The sequence below is a fragment of the Oculina patagonica genome, chromosome 3, assembly GCF_052425735.1.
Source record: "Oculina patagonica isolate OP01 chromosome 3, crgOcupat, whole genome shotgun sequence".
Lineage (NCBI taxonomy): Eukaryota > Metazoa > Cnidaria > Anthozoa > Scleractinia > Oculinidae > Oculina > Oculina patagonica.
This window is the reverse complement of record NC_135760.1, coordinates 25,379,319-25,399,197: the sequence shown is the minus strand read 5'-3', so window position 1 is coordinate 25,399,197 and position 19,879 is coordinate 25,379,319. Positions and strand designations below refer to the sequence as shown.

The 19,879-nt window shown below is 39.9% G+C and overlaps 4 protein-coding genes across 4 annotated transcripts; 1 reads left to right on the top strand and 3 right to left on the bottom strand.

Annotated features, from left to right (window-relative positions):
- Window positions 1-129: 129 nt before the first annotated feature.
- On the bottom strand, window positions 130-5,290 carry LOC144645751 (uncharacterized). Its single transcript, XM_078505295.1, has 5 exons — window positions 5,076-5,290; window positions 3,940-4,438; window positions 3,226-3,416; window positions 1,660-2,004; window positions 130-910 (listed from the first exon to the last, which is right to left on the bottom strand). The coding sequence occupies exons 2-5, from the start codon at window positions 4,273-4,275 to the stop codon at window positions 490-492; spliced, it is 1,293 nt and encodes a 430-aa protein (XP_078361421.1). The 5' UTR covers window positions 4,276-4,438; window positions 5,076-5,290; the 3' UTR covers window positions 130-489.
- Window positions 4,976-7,642, bottom strand: LOC144647585 (uncharacterized). Its single transcript, XM_078507372.1, has 2 exons — window positions 7,586-7,642; window positions 4,976-6,085 (listed from the first exon to the last, which is right to left on the bottom strand). Exons 1-2 carry the CDS (start codon window positions 7,640-7,642, stop codon window positions 4,976-4,978), a joined length of 1,167 nt encoding a protein of 388 aa, XP_078363498.1.
- Window positions 7,643-8,086: 444 nt separating this feature from the next.
- LOC144647583 (adenosine receptor A3-like) lies at window positions 8,087-9,013 on the top strand. The gene has a single exon (XM_078507371.1). The coding sequence runs from the start codon at window positions 8,087-8,089 to the stop codon at window positions 9,011-9,013; it is 927 nt and encodes a 308-aa protein (XP_078363497.1).
- A 1,399-nt stretch (window positions 9,014-10,412) lies between these two features.
- LOC144647211 (uncharacterized) lies at window positions 10,413-14,691 on the bottom strand. The gene is made up of 4 exons (XM_078506976.1): window positions 14,356-14,691; window positions 13,099-13,289; window positions 12,055-12,399; window positions 10,413-11,298 (listed from the first exon to the last, which is right to left on the bottom strand). Exons 1-4 carry the CDS (start codon window positions 14,689-14,691, stop codon window positions 11,136-11,138), a joined length of 1,035 nt encoding a protein of 344 aa, XP_078363102.1. The 3' UTR covers window positions 10,413-11,135.
- Between the last annotated feature and the right edge of the window lie 5,188 nt (window positions 14,692-19,879).

Genomic DNA, 19,879 nt, shown 5'->3' with positions numbered 1-19,879 from the left:
CGAACCAGGTGACGCCTCATGTAAATATTACCTCTGAGCGGCACGCATGTCAAAATTATTATTGTTAAAACAAAGTTGAAGAACATTAATTTGACGTTGATAACATTTGTTCGCCCGGGAGACACATTTGGTTGTAATAAAGCTATGGTTTTGTCGTTTAGATCCATAGAAGTAATTTCTTTACAAATATTAAGTTTCACAGCGAGTATTAAGCAAAACGTAATAAAATAAACGTAACTCAGACATGACACAGTCCCTTTAAAGTACTTTCAGAGAACTGACTAGATAAATATTTGAGAAATAATTAAAGGTGCTCCGTCACGAATAGGGTGTATTGGAAAGTTGGCCCAATATTTTTTCAACTCGTTTTTCGCAATCTTCCCGAATCTTGACCTCCTTCTTTCTTTTTGCACTGTTATGAAACACTTGGCAAGGTTCACAGGCGACATCACATGATGCGCGTACACTCTTTCTACCGGGTTATTTCTGTCACACATTAATATTAACATAATAATTTTGCTCCTCTTCTCTTTCACCATCTTTTATAAAGGCAACAGCATTGGCATCTACGCATGCACAGTAGCCCTCACAGTGATACGCCGAGAACATCCGGGATGTGAAGAACTGATTGGCAGTGCTGTGCTGTGGAAAGACGTTACAACATATCTTGGACAACCCCTGGCAAGCTTGCCGGTGACAGCACTCGCAGCAACAGAGAGTCAAGTTATTGACGTCATCTTGTGTGAAAAACACGCCGTCGGGTGCGTCGAAAGGATACAAATTGGTCGAACGATTTCCATCCATTCTGTCACCGACGCCACCGTGACGTTGCGGATCTCTTGGTACGATAAGTAGAATTTCTCCTTCGCCTTCTTCACCAAATTCATCGCTTTGGTAACGAACCTTGAATCTGAAATAGCAACAAAAGGAACATTAACAAGGGTTTAGTTTTAAGACCAAAATTATTGGTACTCTGCAGTTATATCGGAGAGCATTTAAGCTGGTTGGCAAGCAAAGAAAACGTAAGGTATGTTACTTGTTTTCTTTTCCAGCTTTCTACATCCCATTGCTGCTGCCTGTACTGTTAAGTATTAAATCTCGTTGAGCCTCACCCGGAAATTTTTTTTTTTTTTTCAACGAATGGGGTCATATAGTGCAAAATTGTAATTTTCGTTTCAACATTTTCCAACCGGTTCATTAAACAAAAATCATAGAAAACAGAATTCTGTCAAGAGACCTTAGTCAGTCTTGGAAGTTGAAGCCGGGTTTAGTGCCTGTACAGAGAGTTTAAGTAGGATACTTTCTATAAGTGGATAATCTCCCTAACTGTAGGTTGATATTTTCTGGTGATTGTAGCCTGTAAACTCCATTTAGCCACGCGGATACTTCTCGTAAACGGGCGTGGCAACCTTTAATTTCTTGGGGTCCATTTTGGCATTTCTTCTATATTCCATCCCGTACCACCCTATCCCCAAACCCTAAGCGGGAACATGAAATTAGTCTCATAGAAGTGTATCATCAGAAAAGAGGTGCGACAGTTTCAGAATCCTTGTACCTACCGTACACCCTAATACTACTTTCAATTTCTCATTTAAATAATTATACTTGAGATGTTGTATAGACTGTAAAATCACCCAAGCGAAGAAAAGAACTACAAACTTATAATAGTGTGACTTTTCTCCTGTCTTTGGTCTCACAAACGTCTCCAAGAGGTCGGAAATAACGTCTTGGCCGTCTTCACTTATAAAAGAACAGTTAAGCTTGGTACGAGCAAGCATCAGTGCATTCAAAAGGCTGTCTCCGTAGTATTGGTCGTCATTCTTATAACCACCATCAACAACAACAATCCTTCGTAGCCTTCTCTTTAACAGCGGTAAAATAGCAAGATTTTCAATATGGCCTCCATCGCTAAGAAGCAGTATAGGTGGCGGCATTGGGCCAGTGTTTTCCTTGGAAAACATTTCTCTCACAAAATAGACGAAAGAAATGTGCACTATGAACCATCTGAAATAAAAATACAGCAACAGTAACGCATGTTGACTCATGATAAGGATTGAACTCGATAGTTTAGTGCTCGGGTCGTTTTTCGTCATCAGTGTGGAATTTTTCGGTGCAAATCTGTTCGTTCAGCCAACCCGTAGTCCAGTCCCTGAACTTTCCTTCCCCCGCCCTATAGAGGTTGAACGCAGGCGGGATTAAACCCCTACATAGGACGGGAAAGAAGAGTTCAGGGATTAGACTAAGGTACCCTGGGAACGAAGTTGCTCTCGAGCAGGGGAGGGACTGAGGGCGTGACAGGCAGGTACAAGAGATGTTGCTTCTCAATCTGCATTCTTTTTAGTGCTTCAGAGTGAAGTCCCTATTTCTCAAACCTCCAAGAAAAACGAAAATTGATTCGAGAAATCGGAGGAAGAATTGCAGTGTTCGACTTATTGAAGCAAATCCAAGGGAAACTTCTTTTTACTCGTGAATGCATAATGAACGAGTATAGTGGGGAAGTTGAGCCATCCGTCCATCCGTCCTTCCTTCCATCGTTGTTAACATTAGGCAAATTAGGTATGCTCACGGGCGCTTTCTAAATTTCGTTTCCCTCGGCTGTGGATAAAAATACAGCTTTACAAAGGTATCATTTCAAAGAAATAAGTGTAGAAAATACTTCACCCTGTAAATGAGAAACAATCGTTTCCCAAACGATGAAATATTGCCTTTTCGTATATAATAATCGCGAACATTCGGAAACGATGACCAGTGACTTTATGTATGTGTTATTAAAAGACTGGGAAGGTTAAATCACGGCACGATTTAATAAAGGATAATCAGTAAAAGAGTAACGAAACTCTATACAAGACAGATATGTATATAATATCCGTGAAAAAAAATAAGAAGAAAAAAGAATTTTAGCCACAGGGTATGAGAGTCGATCCCGGGTCAGACGCTTCAGAACGCAGTGCAGTACCACTGAGCCATCGGTTTACTGAGCAATTAAAATGATGAAAAAAGTAATTCTTATACCTAAGCGACCTGTTATATGTTCACCCTCCTTAAATAAAGTTGATTAATATTATTAATCACTATAATGAATATTTTCCATCGATACTATGTTCAAAGGAATCTAACGCATTCACGAGTAGGTCATAGACCTCTTTTTTCAAATTATCAGCAGGTTCGAAAACTCGAGGGCGCAAGAAATCGTGATTACAGTAATTGTTTTTATTTTACCCTTACCTGGCTACTTTCTCCAACAATCCTGGTTGTTCCGCTCCTGTGTCAATGAGGGCGATGAAGACCAGTACAAGATGTACAGCGAAGAAGATTATTACTCCTATTTTAACGGATGGTTCTGAACCATGGTAAAGAGCCGGGACAACTATTAATGGCAGACAACGCAGAACATCCACAACACATGGAAGGAATATCTGTGAATTAGCAAAACAACTTACAATTATCAGGCTGGGTACCAATTACTCTAGAAATTAAAACGAAAACAGCTTAGAGCTGGAAGCAAAGCATATGAGGGTTTTGTGGACTAACTGCTGTCTAGAGCTGAAAATATTTCTTAATGTATGACAATAAGTAAGGTCTCTTTTGCATCTTTAATATATATGGACCGATAAATCTAAATTCAAAGTAACTATGTCCATGTTCTAGGCACGTCCTTTTGGCATCTGACAGCAAAAATACAATCCTGCAAGTGAAGTATTTCCAAGAAAAGTTGTACTCTCTCTTTGATAGAGCTTGGCTTGTTAAAACTTTATTAATGTTAAAAGCTCTCTGTAGGACCAAATGTCGACCTGTCTTTCCATTTTCGCTAACCCCATTTGGCACGAAATTTCATGGCGTTACCGAATAACATTCAATGGACACGCAACCCGCTCGCCCGTGGGAAGAAGACAACGCCTAAACTAGTGCGTATTACATACGTTAAGCAGGCTAACATACCCTCAATGTGCAACATTCCCTTCTCACTGATTTAATGTCGCTTATCGTGGTGGCACCCATTTCGAGTCCAAGAATTGTATGGAGACGAGTCAGCCCTTTAACCGTGTAATCATATTTGCCCATGTGAGTAGAAAGTGCCGCCGCCGAAGTGGCCATAGCATCTGATAACTTCACATCCTCCGGCTCCAGTTTGCCTTTAAACTGTTTGTTGTTTGGGTCGCGATCTATACGCTCAATTCCTGTAGGAGACATTGTCAGAAGCTCATAGCTGTGCTGGGACAATTTGCTTTTCTTCCAGCGATTGACCACAATGTTGGCCAAGTATTCAGGCTTCATTCCTTTCAGATCTGCAAGTGTCAAGGGTTTCTCCTCCTCTCGAATCCCTTGATTTGTCGACGATAGACATGTCCACAGAGCAAAGGTGTCCTGTAACCCGATCCCTGCACATCCTGTTGATCCCACCCCCTCGCGGTGATAAAACGCTCTCTGAAGTCTCCATCTTAAAATAGAAAGGTCGATGTTTTGAATTCCACGTCAGGTGTCTCCTAGACGCTATTTGTCTCGTCACGCAAACGTTTGGGGAGATTGCGTGACGAGCTCAAAGAGCGTCTGCAGAGGAGGTTACATACTTTTAGGATCTTCGCAATAATAACTTAGAAAGAGATCTGTTTACACTGTTCGTAGAAAACATGTTTGCGTTTTTGCAGATGAGACAATACTATGACATTTCGTGTACAATGCCATTACCATGAATGTAGCCTGCGAGCAAGCTCATGTTTAGGAATGAACGCGCGAGTGGCAAAGCTGCAAGAAGGAGTTGTCCGCCCCAGGCTTCTCATCGCCCACCCATGTCGCTTGCCGCCTCGTTTAGACCGTGTGTATTCCCAAACTTGGGCCTACTTGTAACCTGCCATGATTGTTTACCTGTATGTAAAATCCCAAAGAAGGCAAAGAAGAAGGAAGAAGAAGGAAAAACTGACTTAGTTACAAAAAACTGACATAGCCACCGTGTGTGCTAAAAATATATCACAAAGGACTACACAGTTATCTGGGCGTTCTCCCCGCGTTCTATCTCTTTTACAATGATCTTTTGGAAAACTGTCTTCGACTGATCAATATACGCAACCTTTACTAACCTGTTATAGATGTGAACAAGTCTCTCATGCAATGCAGCCACTATAGGGACAATCCACAAGACAAAGCCGGATGCGAAAAGCAACCGATGAAATAGCTTGTAAGAAAACACGATGCCAATTGCAATTTCTTGTCCTTCGTACACCTTCCAGTGAGTAACATAAGAATAAAACAAAATAATCACAACATAGGATGTTTTGCTTCGTAGCAGGGGAAGAACCAACCACAGTATTATGCACAAAGGCACGAGCAGGATCTTTGCCCAGAGCGGAATGTTATTGAAGAAGTCATGAATGCTAAACGGGATGAAAGTGAGAAGCAGAAAAGCACCAAAGGTGTACTGACTAAGACGGACGAAAAAACTCTGAAGTGGAGAAAGCCGGTTTAATCGATTAAGAAAATAAAATGAGATAAATAAGAGGAACAGAGCAGCGAAAGGTATGACGGTGTAAATCTTGTCAGTTCCCTGTCGAGCGAGGCAATGTCGGCCTCGGATGGCCTGGACTTTAGACAACGCAGCATCAGTCATGTTACCGGATGCTTCCGCTGACGCTTTCGCCTCAGCATCGCAGTCCACTTTGTCACGTAAGTACTTTCCAAAGAGGACGTCGATCATGAAGGCTATTGGGCATGCGTACGATCCCCATATGATCAAAGGCTGCACGAATGCGACCGCGATAACAAGGCAGGACAGAATTATTGTATCGAAGATTCCTTGGAATGGCTTCTTCCAGTTGCAGATGTATCCTGTCCTATCTCTCATGTGGTCAAAGAACTCCTTGTTCCAATCTCTTCGGGCTTCCCCGTCGCTTCCTTGCCGTCTCTCCTCTCTGTATTTCCAGTCCAGGTAGGCTGTGCCTGTGTAACCACCCCCGGATACACGGCTCAAGTAATCCACCTCAACTTCACTCTCTAACAGTCTGCGCAAGACTCCAGAGCAGAATGACGCTGACCGAATACCACCGCCAGAAAAGGCCAAGCCAGTGCTGGTCATTGTCAATTTGAAATGAAACTAGGCAACCCATGGCCAACATAAAAACATGAATATTTCTGTAACTTTTCAAATTTTATTATCTTTTTCTATCTCCTTTAGTATCTTAGTAATCACATGTACGACCTAGTCTTAGCACTTTAATTATGGTTAATTTTCAGCTCGTTTAGTTATTTCTATTCTGAGTAGTTTTTTTTTTGCCTACATATAAGTTCTAAATAGATTTTTACAAACAGAATCTTCACGTGACATGTGAGAGAATGCCGATGACAAATTCATTTCGTCACCTGCAATTTCTACTGCGGTCAGAATGTATTTGATACTACGTTACTATACGTTACTACGCTACGACGGTCCAATCACACCAAATGTATTTTCGTTTTAATCACTTTACTACGCAACTACGAGTAGTAGAACCGTAGTATAAAAAATTTACTTCATGAAACTACTACGATACTACGCTACTACGGTCCGATTGCACCAAAATGTATTTTCGTTTTTTACCACTTTACTACGCAACTACGGGTAGTAGAACCGTAGTATAAAAAATGTACTTCAAAAAACTACTACGATACTACGCTACTTCGGTCCGATCGCACTAAAATATATTTACGTTTTTACTGACCACTTTACTACGCAACTACGGGTAGTAGAACCGTAGTATAAAAAAAATTACTTCATAAAACTTGCCTCTCATGACAAAACGATTTACAAATGAAGGACATTCGATTTAATGTCTCTGAAAATGTCTGGCTTGGTGATATCTTTTATGACCACTCAATTCAAAGATTGCATTGTGTTGGTTTATTGGGTGAAGCATAAGTTGATTCAGGCTTCATTTTCAATCTATACCAGTTAGCGAATTGAAACACAGGCAGTACTATCTCAGTCCTTTGTTTTCAAAAGTTCACTTTGTGAGCCATCGGTCCACAATAGAGGGACTTCCACAGCTCGTGGGTGGACGCTCTCGTCGCACCCCATCTCTCTAAGGGCCTGAAGTATTGTTGCAGTTAAAAAAGGAAAAAAAGAAAGCGTTTCCTTTGTCTCTCGTTGGTAGCCCCCGTTTCCATCCCGGAATAAGCTCACTTTTAAGATGACTTATAATTGGGATTTCACGTTGTACCAAGATCCATGATACGAACCTTGCGCGCGATCGAGTGTTGTTTGTTTAAACAGGAAGCAAATTTTCTTAGCAAGGAATGTTCATCCTGCTTGAATTAGCAAAACAAATGCGTTTGCCGCCACCTGCTATATATAAACAATATTTCGACGTTTGCGATCGGTCACCAACACATAAAGCCTTTAATAATTCAGTTACAAAACTGGGAAGCTTTCCCCTTGTGCTCAATTTTTACACCAAATTGAATGGCTTTGCCTGGTCTTTAAGACGATATTATTTTTGTTGTGTTCTTGGGCTTCACTGCAGCTTCATCTTGCTGTGTCATTTAACTTTCCCTGTTCTTTAACTTCCCGTGTTTTTCAACTTCCTGTGTGTCTTCTGATACAAAGTAAACTTCAAACACGGTCTTCTTGTAGCTTGTCCAGCTGCCTTTCCAATGGCACCCAGCCAGCTATCATGCTGTAATACAACGTTTAAGAAGTCTGGCCCGGACACTGCCTCGTCATCTCACTGGTAACTCGTTAAACTTCCTGTGATGATAAAGCTGGTGCTTTTAAGAGCTGGCCTCTTGTAAAGGAAAGATGTCTAACTCCACTAGAAATTGACACAAAATAGCCTTCAAACACAGCCTTGTTGCAGCTTGCTCACGGTGATAGGCTGGTTTGAATTTATTCAGTTTAAACTATAATAGACGCCAAGCTGTCTGCTCATGTATCAGTTTCCTGTCAGGTAAAACAATTCCCTTATCAATATTTCAGTTCTCTCTATGTAAAATGCCACCAACCGGCTATCATGCAGCCTAGACACAGATACTGCTTCGGCGAGTTACTGGTGACTCGTTACAAGAAAAGACTTTCTACCATGCCTTACGATGCTTTTATGAGCTAGACTGTCAAGGAAAGATGTCTAACTCCACTAGAAACAGCCAAACGCTTGAAGAATTCATTTGCTCGACAAATCCAGACAATAAGCCTGCAGTAATATTCCTTTCAGCTTTCAACTTCCTTTTTTCCATCATTGCTTCCATTGGTAACATTTTGATTCTGACTGCCCTTCAAAAGCCGTCTTCTCTTCATCCTCCATCGAAAGTTCTGCTACGTTGTCTAGCTACATCGGATCTCTGTGTTGGCATCATTTTACAACCAATGGTCGCCATCCTGTTTGTCTCTGTTGCAAACGAAAATTGGACTCTGTGTGGCCCCATCTTAGGCATAAGCTTTCTGTTAGGTGTAGTTCTCTTCGGGGTGTCTCTGTTGACATTAACGGCAGTGAGTGTGGAAAGGCTTCTCGCTTTCTTGTTGGGGTTACGTTTTCGACAAATTGTAACTGTTAGGAGAACTGTTGCTGTTACAGTTTGTTTTTGGGTCATAAATTTCGCTATCGCCGCGTGGTGTTTTTGGAATTATTTTGTCTTTCTGTGGTACGGATGTGTGCTGATACTTACATGTGTATTAACCTCTACCTTCACTTACACCAAGATCTATGCCGATCTTCGCCGTCACCAAACAAGAGTGCAAGACCAATCTTCCCAAACACAACAAAACCAAGGGGAAGTTCCACTGAACATTGCTCGATACAGAAAGACCCTTTCTAGTTCACTGTGGATACAGTTTACATTACTGGCGTGTTACCTTCCGTATTGTGTTGTAACAGCATTAGCAACCTTCACCGGTTTAACGCCGCCTCTTGTCCTGGGCTGGAGGTTTACAACATCAGTTGTATTCCTAAACTCTTCTTTAAACCCTTTCCTTTATTGTTGGAAGATCGCAGAAGTAAGACAAGCGGTGAAAGACACAGTCAAACAACTGTTCTGTTGTTCGTCAAGTTAGATATCGCAACAATTGACACCGGGAATTCTTCCAAGTACAATTGTGTACGAGAAGAAGTATTTATCTAACCAACACGTTAAATATTTTTTCACCTTGGTAGCAACTCTGAAATAATACTTTACAGAGGAATAATTTGTGAAATATTGTCGCACTGGGATCAGGAACCCTCTTCAACCAGCAACAACAACAGCAAATGGTATTGCATTTGGTTGGCAAGTCTGGCCATGGGAAAAAGCTAACAACAATCCTCCATTGCGCGCGAGTAATCTACAACGATGATAAGTTTTATTTGGATCCCTTTTCCATGAAATAGTTTTAAATTACAATGATCGTCTGTGTATCAAGTGAGGAGACAGCTTTGTTCGTTTTGTTTTTTTGAAGAACTAGTAACATTGTATTATAAAGCGACTTGTAAAAGGGAACTAGTATACTAGTTAAATTCCGGAGAGAATCGACATTCTTGGGCTAAATGCTGCCATTATTCTCTATACTTTAGTAAATAAAACAAAGAAATGCAAATCAGCTTGCGTTAAATTTAACTGTATGTCACGTCGCAAAATTTCACTTAAAAATCGTTTTTTTTTTTTACATGACTCATTAAGAATATGGAACTCTAGGTTACATCTGTAAGCAATAAATTATCATAGGCCAAATGTTTACTATTTCTGATATTCTTGGTTTTCTAGCAGCGAAACATATGTTAGAATTGAAATTTAAAAATGAGATAAAATCTGATAGAGGATGTTTTCATATTAGTAATATAAATGCTAATCAGACTATGTTAAAAGCAGATGATGGTTCAAAGAAAAAGTACACTTTTTAATAAGGACCCTTCATGACAGTAAGTTGACATGCAATACTAAGAGATCCCATATTGAGAAAAGGTTTGCCAATAAGATTAGAGATAACTCTGAGAATGAATTACTGAACAGGAAATGTTCTAGTCGTCAGCCAATCATATTGTTGCTCTCTTCCAAAACACATCTCGGCTAATTTAAAATATTTCTGTTAATAACTTTTCTCTCTATTTATTCAGGCTATTAGTTTTTTGTCATGATTTTCTACCTGCAAAAGCATGGAATAAATATGAACGGTTTTACTAACCGAAGCAGATGTTTTCCCGCTCTTTTTTCTACCTGTTAAACCAGCAGATGCCTCCAACATGTAAATACTACTTAATATTATAAGGGGCATACATATGAAAAGAAAAAGATGAAAGGCATTGTGTTTTAAAAGGGAATAATTCGACAAAAATTGAATGACAACGTACTAATTGAAACATTTGTTTTTTTGTTTAAAATCTAAAATTAAAAAAACCCTTAGTTTTGAATTTTGCTTAATTAACCAAAACAACCAAAACCAAAATACGAAAAATACGGACGACTAAAAGTGCCTTCAGAGAAAACTATATATTGAATATTTGAAAAATATTTAAAGGTGCAACGCCACAGATAGCGTAAACTGAAGATTTGGCCAACATTTTTCCAACCCGTCTTTCCCAATTGGTCACAATCTTCGCGAATCTTGACCATCTTTACCTTGTTACTCTTTGCTTTGTCATGATCATGAAACACTTAGCAAGGTTCGCAAACGACATCATTTTATGCGTGTCTAATCTTTATCCGGTAATTTCTGTCACACAATATTAACATCATCTTGCTGCCTTTCCCTGTCACCATTTCTCAAAAAGCCCGCAGCATTGGCATCTACGCATGCGCGGTACCCTTCACAGTGATACGCCGAGAACATCCGGGATGTGAAGAACTGATTGGCAGTGCTGTGCTGTGGAAAGACGTTACAACATATCTTGGACAACCCCTGACAAACTTGTCGGTGACAGCACTCGCAACAGCATAGGGTCAACTTATTGACGTCATCTTGTGTGAAAAACACACCGTCGGAAACATCAGGGCCGGGTTGTTCGAAAGCTGATTAACACTAAGCCAGGATTAAAAGTTGATCGAGAGTTCAATTTCTCTTGTATAAAAGTGTTTTTATTGCTTATGTTTTGTGGAGTTTGAGATTAGTCGACTTCAAAACTGGACGACAGAGAATATTAACAGAAAACCCTCACTGAACGTTGAAAAACTGATATCAAAATTCACGCTAATCCTGGATTAGCTTAATCGTGCTTTGAACAACCCGGCCCAGAAGGATGCATATTAGTCAAACGATTTCCATCCATTCCGTCACTGACACTATGTTCCGGATCTCTTGGTGCGACAAGCAGAATTTCTCCTTCGCCTCCTTCACCGAATTCATCGCTTTGGTAATGAACCTTGAATCTGAAAATGCAACAAAGGGAACATTTCTAAAGGGGATAATTTAAAGACTATAATTATTCTGTACTCTGCATTGATATGTAAGACAGAGCTGTTCCATGAGACTACCGTGAAGTTAGTTTTTTAGTTATGGAGAATAAATTTCCAAATCATACAATTCACGTATCAGCCGGCATGTCATGAAGACGGCAGTTCAGGGATGCCTCTTGCACGGTTCACGAGCGGAAAAATAACGAATCACGGACACGGATATCAAAATTTTATTTTCCCGAACCACGAAAATAAGCAAGTAACGTAGTCTTTTATGCTGCTCTTACGCAAAAGAAAAGTGGCAAAGGAGGAGTTGTTGAAAAATAGCAAAATCGAGAAAGGCAAAAGAAAGGCTTCATATGTTTTCAGTTCTGACCTTTGTCACCCTTGAAAACAGAAGCCTGGTTAACTATCTACCAAGAGTTAAGGATACTTTCTAGAGGTGGATAACATGATTGTAGCATGTAAACTTTATTTAACGGACGTGGGAACCATAAACTTTTTGGGCGTCTATTTTGGCATTTCTTCTATATTCCTCCGTTTGCCATCCTATCCCAAACCATAAGCGGGTACTTGAAATTGATCTCCGTGTATTATCTTATGAGAGGTGCGACAGTACCATAAACCTCATACTTACATTATCCCCGTATACTACTTTCAGTTTTTATATTTATATAATTATATTTGAGATGTTGCAAAATCACTCAAACGAAGAAAAGAACTACAAACTTGTAATAACGCGGCTTTCCTCCTATCTTTGGTCTCACAAACTTCTCCAAGAGGTCGAAAGTAACGTCTTGGCCGTCTTCACTTAGAAACGAACAGTTAAGCTTGGTACGAGCAAGCATCAGTGCATTCAACAGGCTGTCTCCGTAGTATTGGTCGTCATTCTTATAACCACCATCAACAACAACAATCCTTCGCAACCTTCTCTTTAAAAGCGGTAAAATAGCAAGGTTTTCAATATGGCCTCCATCACTAAGCAGCAGTATAGGTGGCGGCATTGGGCCAGTGTTTTTCTTGGAAAACATTTCTCTCACAAAATACACGAAAGAAATGTGTGCGATGAACCACCTGAAAAATAATATTGCAAGAATAAAGCTTGTCAAGAGAATATTTTATTGCACATGCTGACGTATGATCGGAATTAGACTAGATGGTGCATGATGTGCCCTTGTCATATTACGTCATCAGTATGGAATGTTTCGGCACGAATCTGTCTCTTGAGCCAACCTCGCTCCTAGGGCGCCTAAGTGCTATTTAGTCCAGTCCCTAAACTCTCTCCCCCTCGCCCTGTATAGTGGTTGGACCTATGCGAGAGAAGAGAGATTCCGAGATAACTTAAATGAGCTTGCGCCATTTTTCAATTAAAACGGGGAACAACCATATATGGTTACACTTTTGGAAATACGTGCGCACAGTTGCAGATGACGAATGCTACTACGCGACCATGTACTAAAGCAGAAACACCAGAACAACATTTTAATCTAGCCACTTTCCGCCGAAGGTTCACTACAGGTAAGGCTTTTGGGTAGGAGAGATTTCGTTTTCTCAGGCTGCATTCTTTTTAGAACTGCAGAGTGGAATCCCAATATCTCATAGTACCTTCAAGGGAAACGAAAATAGGTTCGACGAGAAATTGGGAGTGCGACAAGGCGGAAGTAAAATTAAAAATGCAGTGTTTGACTTATTGAAGCAACCCTAGGAGAAACGACTTTTCTCGCGTTATGGGGAGGCTCGAGGATTACACTCATTTTTTATTCTAACCCTTACCTCGCTATTTTCTCCCACCATCTTGGTTGTTCCGCTCCTGTGTCAATGAGGGCGATGAAGACCAGTACAAGATGTACAGCGAAGAAGATTATTACTCCTGTCTGAACGTACGGTTCTTCATCATGGTAAATAACCGGTACAATGATTAATGGAAGACCACGCAGAACATACAAAAGACATGGAAGGAATATCTGTGAAATTGCAAAATAGCATCAATTATCATTCGATGCAATTTTTTTTTTTTTTCAAAACCCACCACGTGATCTGCAAATAACTGCCTACAAATAATGGTCTTCTCGTGCGCACTATCGTCTGACAGTGATTTTGCTACAAATAATATTCTGCTCATGCGTAGTTGTGCCCACTTCCGAGATAAATGGCAGCTCGTTTTCCGGAGATGAAGGATAGCGGTTGGATTTGTCTACTAGGCCCCAAAAACAGCGAAGCTACAAAGTAGGCAATGGAATTTCCTCTTATTGTTTTTGGGCAATATCTGAAAGAAAGAGAATTGGATGAAGACCAGCTCGTATTATCGAAGGCGAAGTTACGCTTTCGTCTGCATTAATTCAGCAAGAAATAGTGTGGTTTCCACGCAATTCCCGAAGGTACTTTGTGCCAAACAAATTCAGTGATCGAATGATAAAACAGTTATTGAACTCGGTTCTCGCAAAATATCGAAATTTGTCAATGTCTCGCAGATCAATTATTTTGCTCAACCTCGTCCAATAACTGTTAATTATCAGGCTGGGTACAAAAGTACAGAAATCTAGAAATTAAAAAAGAAAACCTTTGGGAGCGAAACAACTGAAGGCTATGTGGACTAAATATAGACTAGAGCTGCAACAAATTTGTAATATATGGCCATAAGTAATCAGTTAGTAATTAGAAAGGTCTCTTTGCTGCTTAAAGACGTATGGACCGATAAATCTGAATTTAAAGTAAGTAATTTCTAATCACGTCCTTTCGGCACCTGCAAGCAAAAAATGCAATCCTCCAAGAAACGTACACTCTCTTAAACAGAGCTAGGGTGCCTATTAAAATTATATCAATGTTAAGCGGTGTTTGTAGAACCAAATAACCTGACTTTTCATTCCCGCCAACTCGATTTGGCACGACATTTCATGGCACCGGTTACCGAATAACATACGACGGACGGCGGACACGCAACCCGCTCGCCCCATGCTTCGCGCTCGCCTTCGAGAGGAAAAGAATGCCTTGGACTAGCGCGTATTACATACGTTCAGCAGGCCAACATACCCTCATCATACAACTCTCCCTTTTCACCGATTTAACATCGCTTATCATGGTAGCGCCCATTTCGAGTCCAAGAATTGTATGAAGACGACTCAGCTCTTTTACTGACTGATCATATTTGCCCATGCGAGTGGAAAGCGCCGCCGCCGAGGTTGCCATAGCATCTGATAACTTCACATCCTCTGGGTCAAGTCTGCCTTTGAATTGTTCCTTGTCTGGGTCACGATCAATACGCTCTATTTCTGTGGGCGACATTGTTAAAAGCTCATAACTGTGCTGGGAAGCCTCGCTTTTCTTCCAACGGTTAACCACAATGTTGGCCAAGTATTCAGGTTTCATGTTTTTAGGCGAGGACGTTAGTCTCGAGCCTTATGTTATGAAGCGATAAATTGGTTGGGTTTACAACGGGCGATGTGATGATTCGAACCGAGGGGGATTGGTAACTAAGAATATGGCTTGAGACTGTTTTCCTCCGCCATCTTGGTTATTCGAGACTTTTTCGCAGCCAGAAGCCTTGACTCGAAGTAAGATTAGTAGCTTAAATTGCGCTCACTTACAAACATATTGAGATATCATAGTACACAAAAACCTTATCGACACACCGAACTAAATTGTGGTTTACGAGCTTGGAGTCAGCTGGCGAGTGCTGTTTCGGCAGACGTTGAACTGGATATAAAGCATTGAAAGCAATATAAACACGGCTAATTAAACATCAGGATTGATATATTTGTGATCTGAACTACTGGCGACATTGTAACCTGACCTTTAACTGAAGAGGAGAAGTGCAGAAGAATATATTGCCACAACTGCTGAGGTGAGCGATCAAAAATTTATATCAGTTTGCTTGTACATGTACTTTATTGAATAACATAATGGACAAAGTATTTATGGAATCGAAATAACGATTTTAAAAGGCTAAATATCTGCTAGATGTTGTTATATTTAATTTGCTGGAATTTATAGATTACTAATAAGCATTGAGAGAGATTCATTCGCGATACCTTCTGTCAACAGAACGTTTTCGTATACTACTAGGTCAGATTTCAACATTGATCTTAATAATGGTGTGCAAAGCAGCAGTAAATAATTATAAACAAGTGATTGTAAAATATGGATAGAAACAAACTTATTTCAGGCTTTACCACTGACAAAAGAACTACAATTGATCACATTTATACAAATCTAAATAAATACTGATAAATCAAGAGTCCAAACTGGTGTTCTCAAGACACACTAAAGTGACCTTAAAGCTGGGTGGTTTAATAGCAACCAAAAAAGAGTATATACATTTTTGTAGACCATAATAACTACTAAATGATTTAAGAAGCATAGTGTACATGTAGAAAGATGTGTTTCAGAAAAAAGAAAATTTTAAGTAACTACTTATGTTGCAATAAATTGTTGCAATGTTGCAATCAATTTTAACAATTGATTCTAATCTGCACTTTGTCAAGAAGCAGCATGAATGTGTGAATGTGGCTATTGCATTGGAACTGCTTTGACTGGAACTGGTTATTGGCCTCTATTCTGCCTCTATGCAATATATAGAAAGCCCAATCCTCACTATGAATGGCAGATATATTAAAAAAAAAAAACACAGCGAAAACCATGTAGCAATAACACCTAAGTTAAAAAAATAAACTGTGTAAAACATCTCTGGATTTGCTACTGAAAGACTCTCAATTCAAATTCATTACTGGCAAACCACTGTATCAACTCTACTTCCTAGACTCCACATGTACTGTATCAAGATGTTGGACTTATTGGACTTACTTGCATCACAAATTGTACAGAAAGTGCAAACAACTTTCAGCCCCATTTAAATTTAACAAGAGTAAATCAATATGCTATATCAACTTTACTTCCTGGAAACTTGTACTTGCTTAAGCTTGCACTGCGTGTTTTAAGTGATATTAAGTTTTTGGACTTACTGCACAAAATTTACATTACAGATTGTACAGTCAGTGCAGACAACTTTAAGCCACATTTAAACAAGAGGCAATCTAGATACATTATTTCAAGACATTTTATTCTTGCCAAAGTTGTGGAAGTTTCCTAGCTGTCTAGTAAAGTTACAAAATATGTTGCCTTCCATTGTGAAAAGTCGTCAAAAAAGACATCTTATTAGAGTTGTACGAATTAAATCGTGCCAATTTTGTGATCAAAACAGCTTACAATTTGCCTTTTATTAATTACAGTAACATTGGTTAGAAACTAACCTTTCCTTGGAATGCACAACTAAAAACACCACCGGAAACAAAGTACTGTATTTTAAAATTTTATTTACCTGACAAACCCATCCCCCCCCCCTTTTATAGCAAATGTCTCAGTGTCTCAACTTTCGACTTACAGTGAGGAGCCCAAAAGGGTGACCACTTTTACTGTACTAACAATTTTTGCCTTGCACGAAAGAATGTGAATTAATTAAAAGTGGTCACACATTTGGGCTCCTTGCTGTAAATCACACATCTTTTGGACTCGCATTTTCACTCAATAGACATTTTTGGCTTTGTCAGTGTAAGTAGCCCATTTCAAAATCACATGATGCTGAATACCAAGAGAATTTTTTTCTGAATTTGAAAGTAGTGATTCTCAAGAGTGATGTCACAGTCTGAAATAGGACAACAAAAAAACGAAGCCCGAAAGGTCCCTTCTCAGTTCTTTGTCTGGAATTTTTAACATACTGTCTTGCTTTACTGGAACGTCCTCGCCTTAGTATGCATTGCATACCGGTTATTTAGATCTGCTAGTGTCAGTGGTCTCGTCTTGTCTTCACCCGCTTTATTAGCTAGCGACAGACATGTAGTAGTGTAGACGGAGTCACACAAATACCACCTCGAATTAGACGCTTTTATCGCAGCTGGAGTGCGTTTTTTGGCAAGTGTTAATGAGTCACGGTAAATTCCCCGACTTTGTTTACCCACGCGGAAAAAAAACAAAATTTGCATACCATGTTCAGGCAAGCCCTTGGCATGTTCAAACAAGCCCGTGACTGTCACGCTCTCAACGTAATTCGACAAATACCACACTGAATTAGACGGCAATGAGTCATAATTGATATCACGTGCATTAAATCAAAAGAACAATAGTTGTGCACGTGTAAAACAATAGATTTTACATTCCAGAGTGCTTAGAACTCAGATTTTAAGCACACAGGAATGTAAACAACTTACTAACGTCTAAAAATATCATTCGGGTAAACCCCCGACACCCTCGCACAAATTTGCATGCCGCTCGCGGCTTCATGTCAATTGAACATTTGCAGACATTGGAATATACATCAAGATGGGCCGAGGAAGAACTGGAGTTTTGATAACAAGTGGGAAAAAAAAAGTTAAAAGGTTTATTGGACCACCTTTACAAACTTTTCAACATAATAAAATTGCTAAAGAAAACAATCAAACAGTGATTTTATTGTCAGAAGAGGCGATCGCACAGTTGAAAACTTTTGACAAAGAGCTTGTCGCAAACCTCTTGACAGGAAATTGACTCTTTTAAAACTGTTTTTTTTTTGTACGTCTTAATAGTTACCAAAAATTATTAAATTTAACAAACCTGTTTTTGTATTTATTGCTCCGTTTTTATTTGAAATTGCGGCCGAAATTTTGTCTCCTTTTGATGCTTCTAATGAAACAAGGTCCTGTTTTTGGAAATTAGAAACGGTTGGACTGCGTGTGGCTGACCCCCTTCCACCATTTTCTGTTTGAACCTTGATCGCCACCTGTACTTCATCATTTACAACATTATCATCTTTTTTACTTAAAATAAGAAACTGCCATTCTTCAATTCTTCCATCAACGGGCATAATAAAGTAATTTAAATTAAAATTAAATTTAACCGAATAAAAAACAACAGAACTTGGGTGAAAACCACCCCCAAGAGTAATTGTACCATCGGTTCCATCATAAAAACCGTTTATGACAAAATTCAATATTTTTGGAAAATAGTTTTTTAACTCAAACCCATTCATATCAATATTCGTTTCAAGCACCATGTCTCCAGAAGAAATAATAAAAGGTTTTTCAAAAACATCGCTTGGCACGTCTGCTTGATAACCCTTTACACCATAAGCAATTAAATAAGCTTGCTCACTTGCTTGTGACCCCGAGTAACCAGGATTGGTTATGTCAATAAAAAGTTTATCGTCACTGTTTGACGCATTTTTTTGTGAGTGAATGATTGTTCTCGTATATTTTGGCGTGTGATTGTTGAATCTTTTTGTATGATAATTGACAGTGTTACTTCCAAAAGGTGACGAAGCACTTAAACTCCAGTTAAGATCACTTTCTGGGAAGAAAAACTCAACACAAAGAGTGTAATCACCAGAGGGCAACCCGGTTAGGCCGATTTTAAGTCTTGAATTGAAACTGTTTCCAGATTTTACTAAATTAAAACGAAAAGCGCTTTCTTTGAGTAAGTGAACACCAGAGGTAAAATTCTCAACAACTGTTAATGAGTTAACATTTGTAACACCTTGAAAAGAAGATGCAGAAAAAAACAAATGTGAAAACAAATTTTCGTTTACTCCTGAAGAAATTGAGTGAGTTGAAACATACTTTTGCATTGAAACTAAGTTTACAGCGTCTTGGTCTCCGACAGGATTTGCAAGCTGTTTGATCGAATGGTCGTTCATTACCAAATTTTGATTAACAACACCCATTTGTCCAGGGTCACCTTTTATGCCAGCGGGACCTTGTGGACCAGTAGGACCAGTTGGGCCGGCATCTCCTTTTGGCCCTTTTGTTCCAGCAGGCCCAGTATGCCCAGCAGGCCCAGTGGCACCAGCGGGCCCCGTTGGACCTGTTTCACCTTTTGGACCAGCAGGACCAGCAGGACCAGTTGCACCGACGGGGCCAGCAGAGCCAGTTGCACCTTGGGGCCCTTGTGGACCAGCAGGACCAGTAGAGCCAGTTGGGCCGCTGTCACCTTTATCGCCTTTTTGACCAACGAAACCTCTTGACCCAGTTGGGCCTTGGGGACCTTGAGGACCAGTGTCGCCTTTCGGGCCAGCGGGGCCAGTAGGACCGCGAGAACCTTGTGGACCAGCAGGACCAGTAGGACCTTGGGGGCCTTGGGGGCCAGTGTCGCCTTTATGCCCAGCAGGGCCAATCGAACCTCTTGGGCCAGGGGGGCCGGGAGGGCCAGTTGTTGAAGAGCTGTCTGAAGGATGACCTGTGTCTCCGTTGAAAGCACCCATTATATATATTCGTCAAAATTTTTTTTCGTTGTTTTTTTTGGCCTGTCGTGATACAAAAAAGAGAATTTTTTTTCTGTTGCAAGATCAAGCAGACTTCTGTCTATGCCAAGCTCATCAGCAATACGATTATTTTCTCTTGGAAGAAAAGAAAAAATACAAAAATGGCTGCAGTTGTCACGGATATTTTTTGGAACTTTGAAAAAACATTGAGAAAGATAAATGACGCTGCAATGACGATGTCTTCCGTTTATAAAGTAATTGATGATTTCGTTTTGATTGCTTTCACAAACCATGTCGTCAAATATGACTATTTTTTGGTTGTCATCTGTG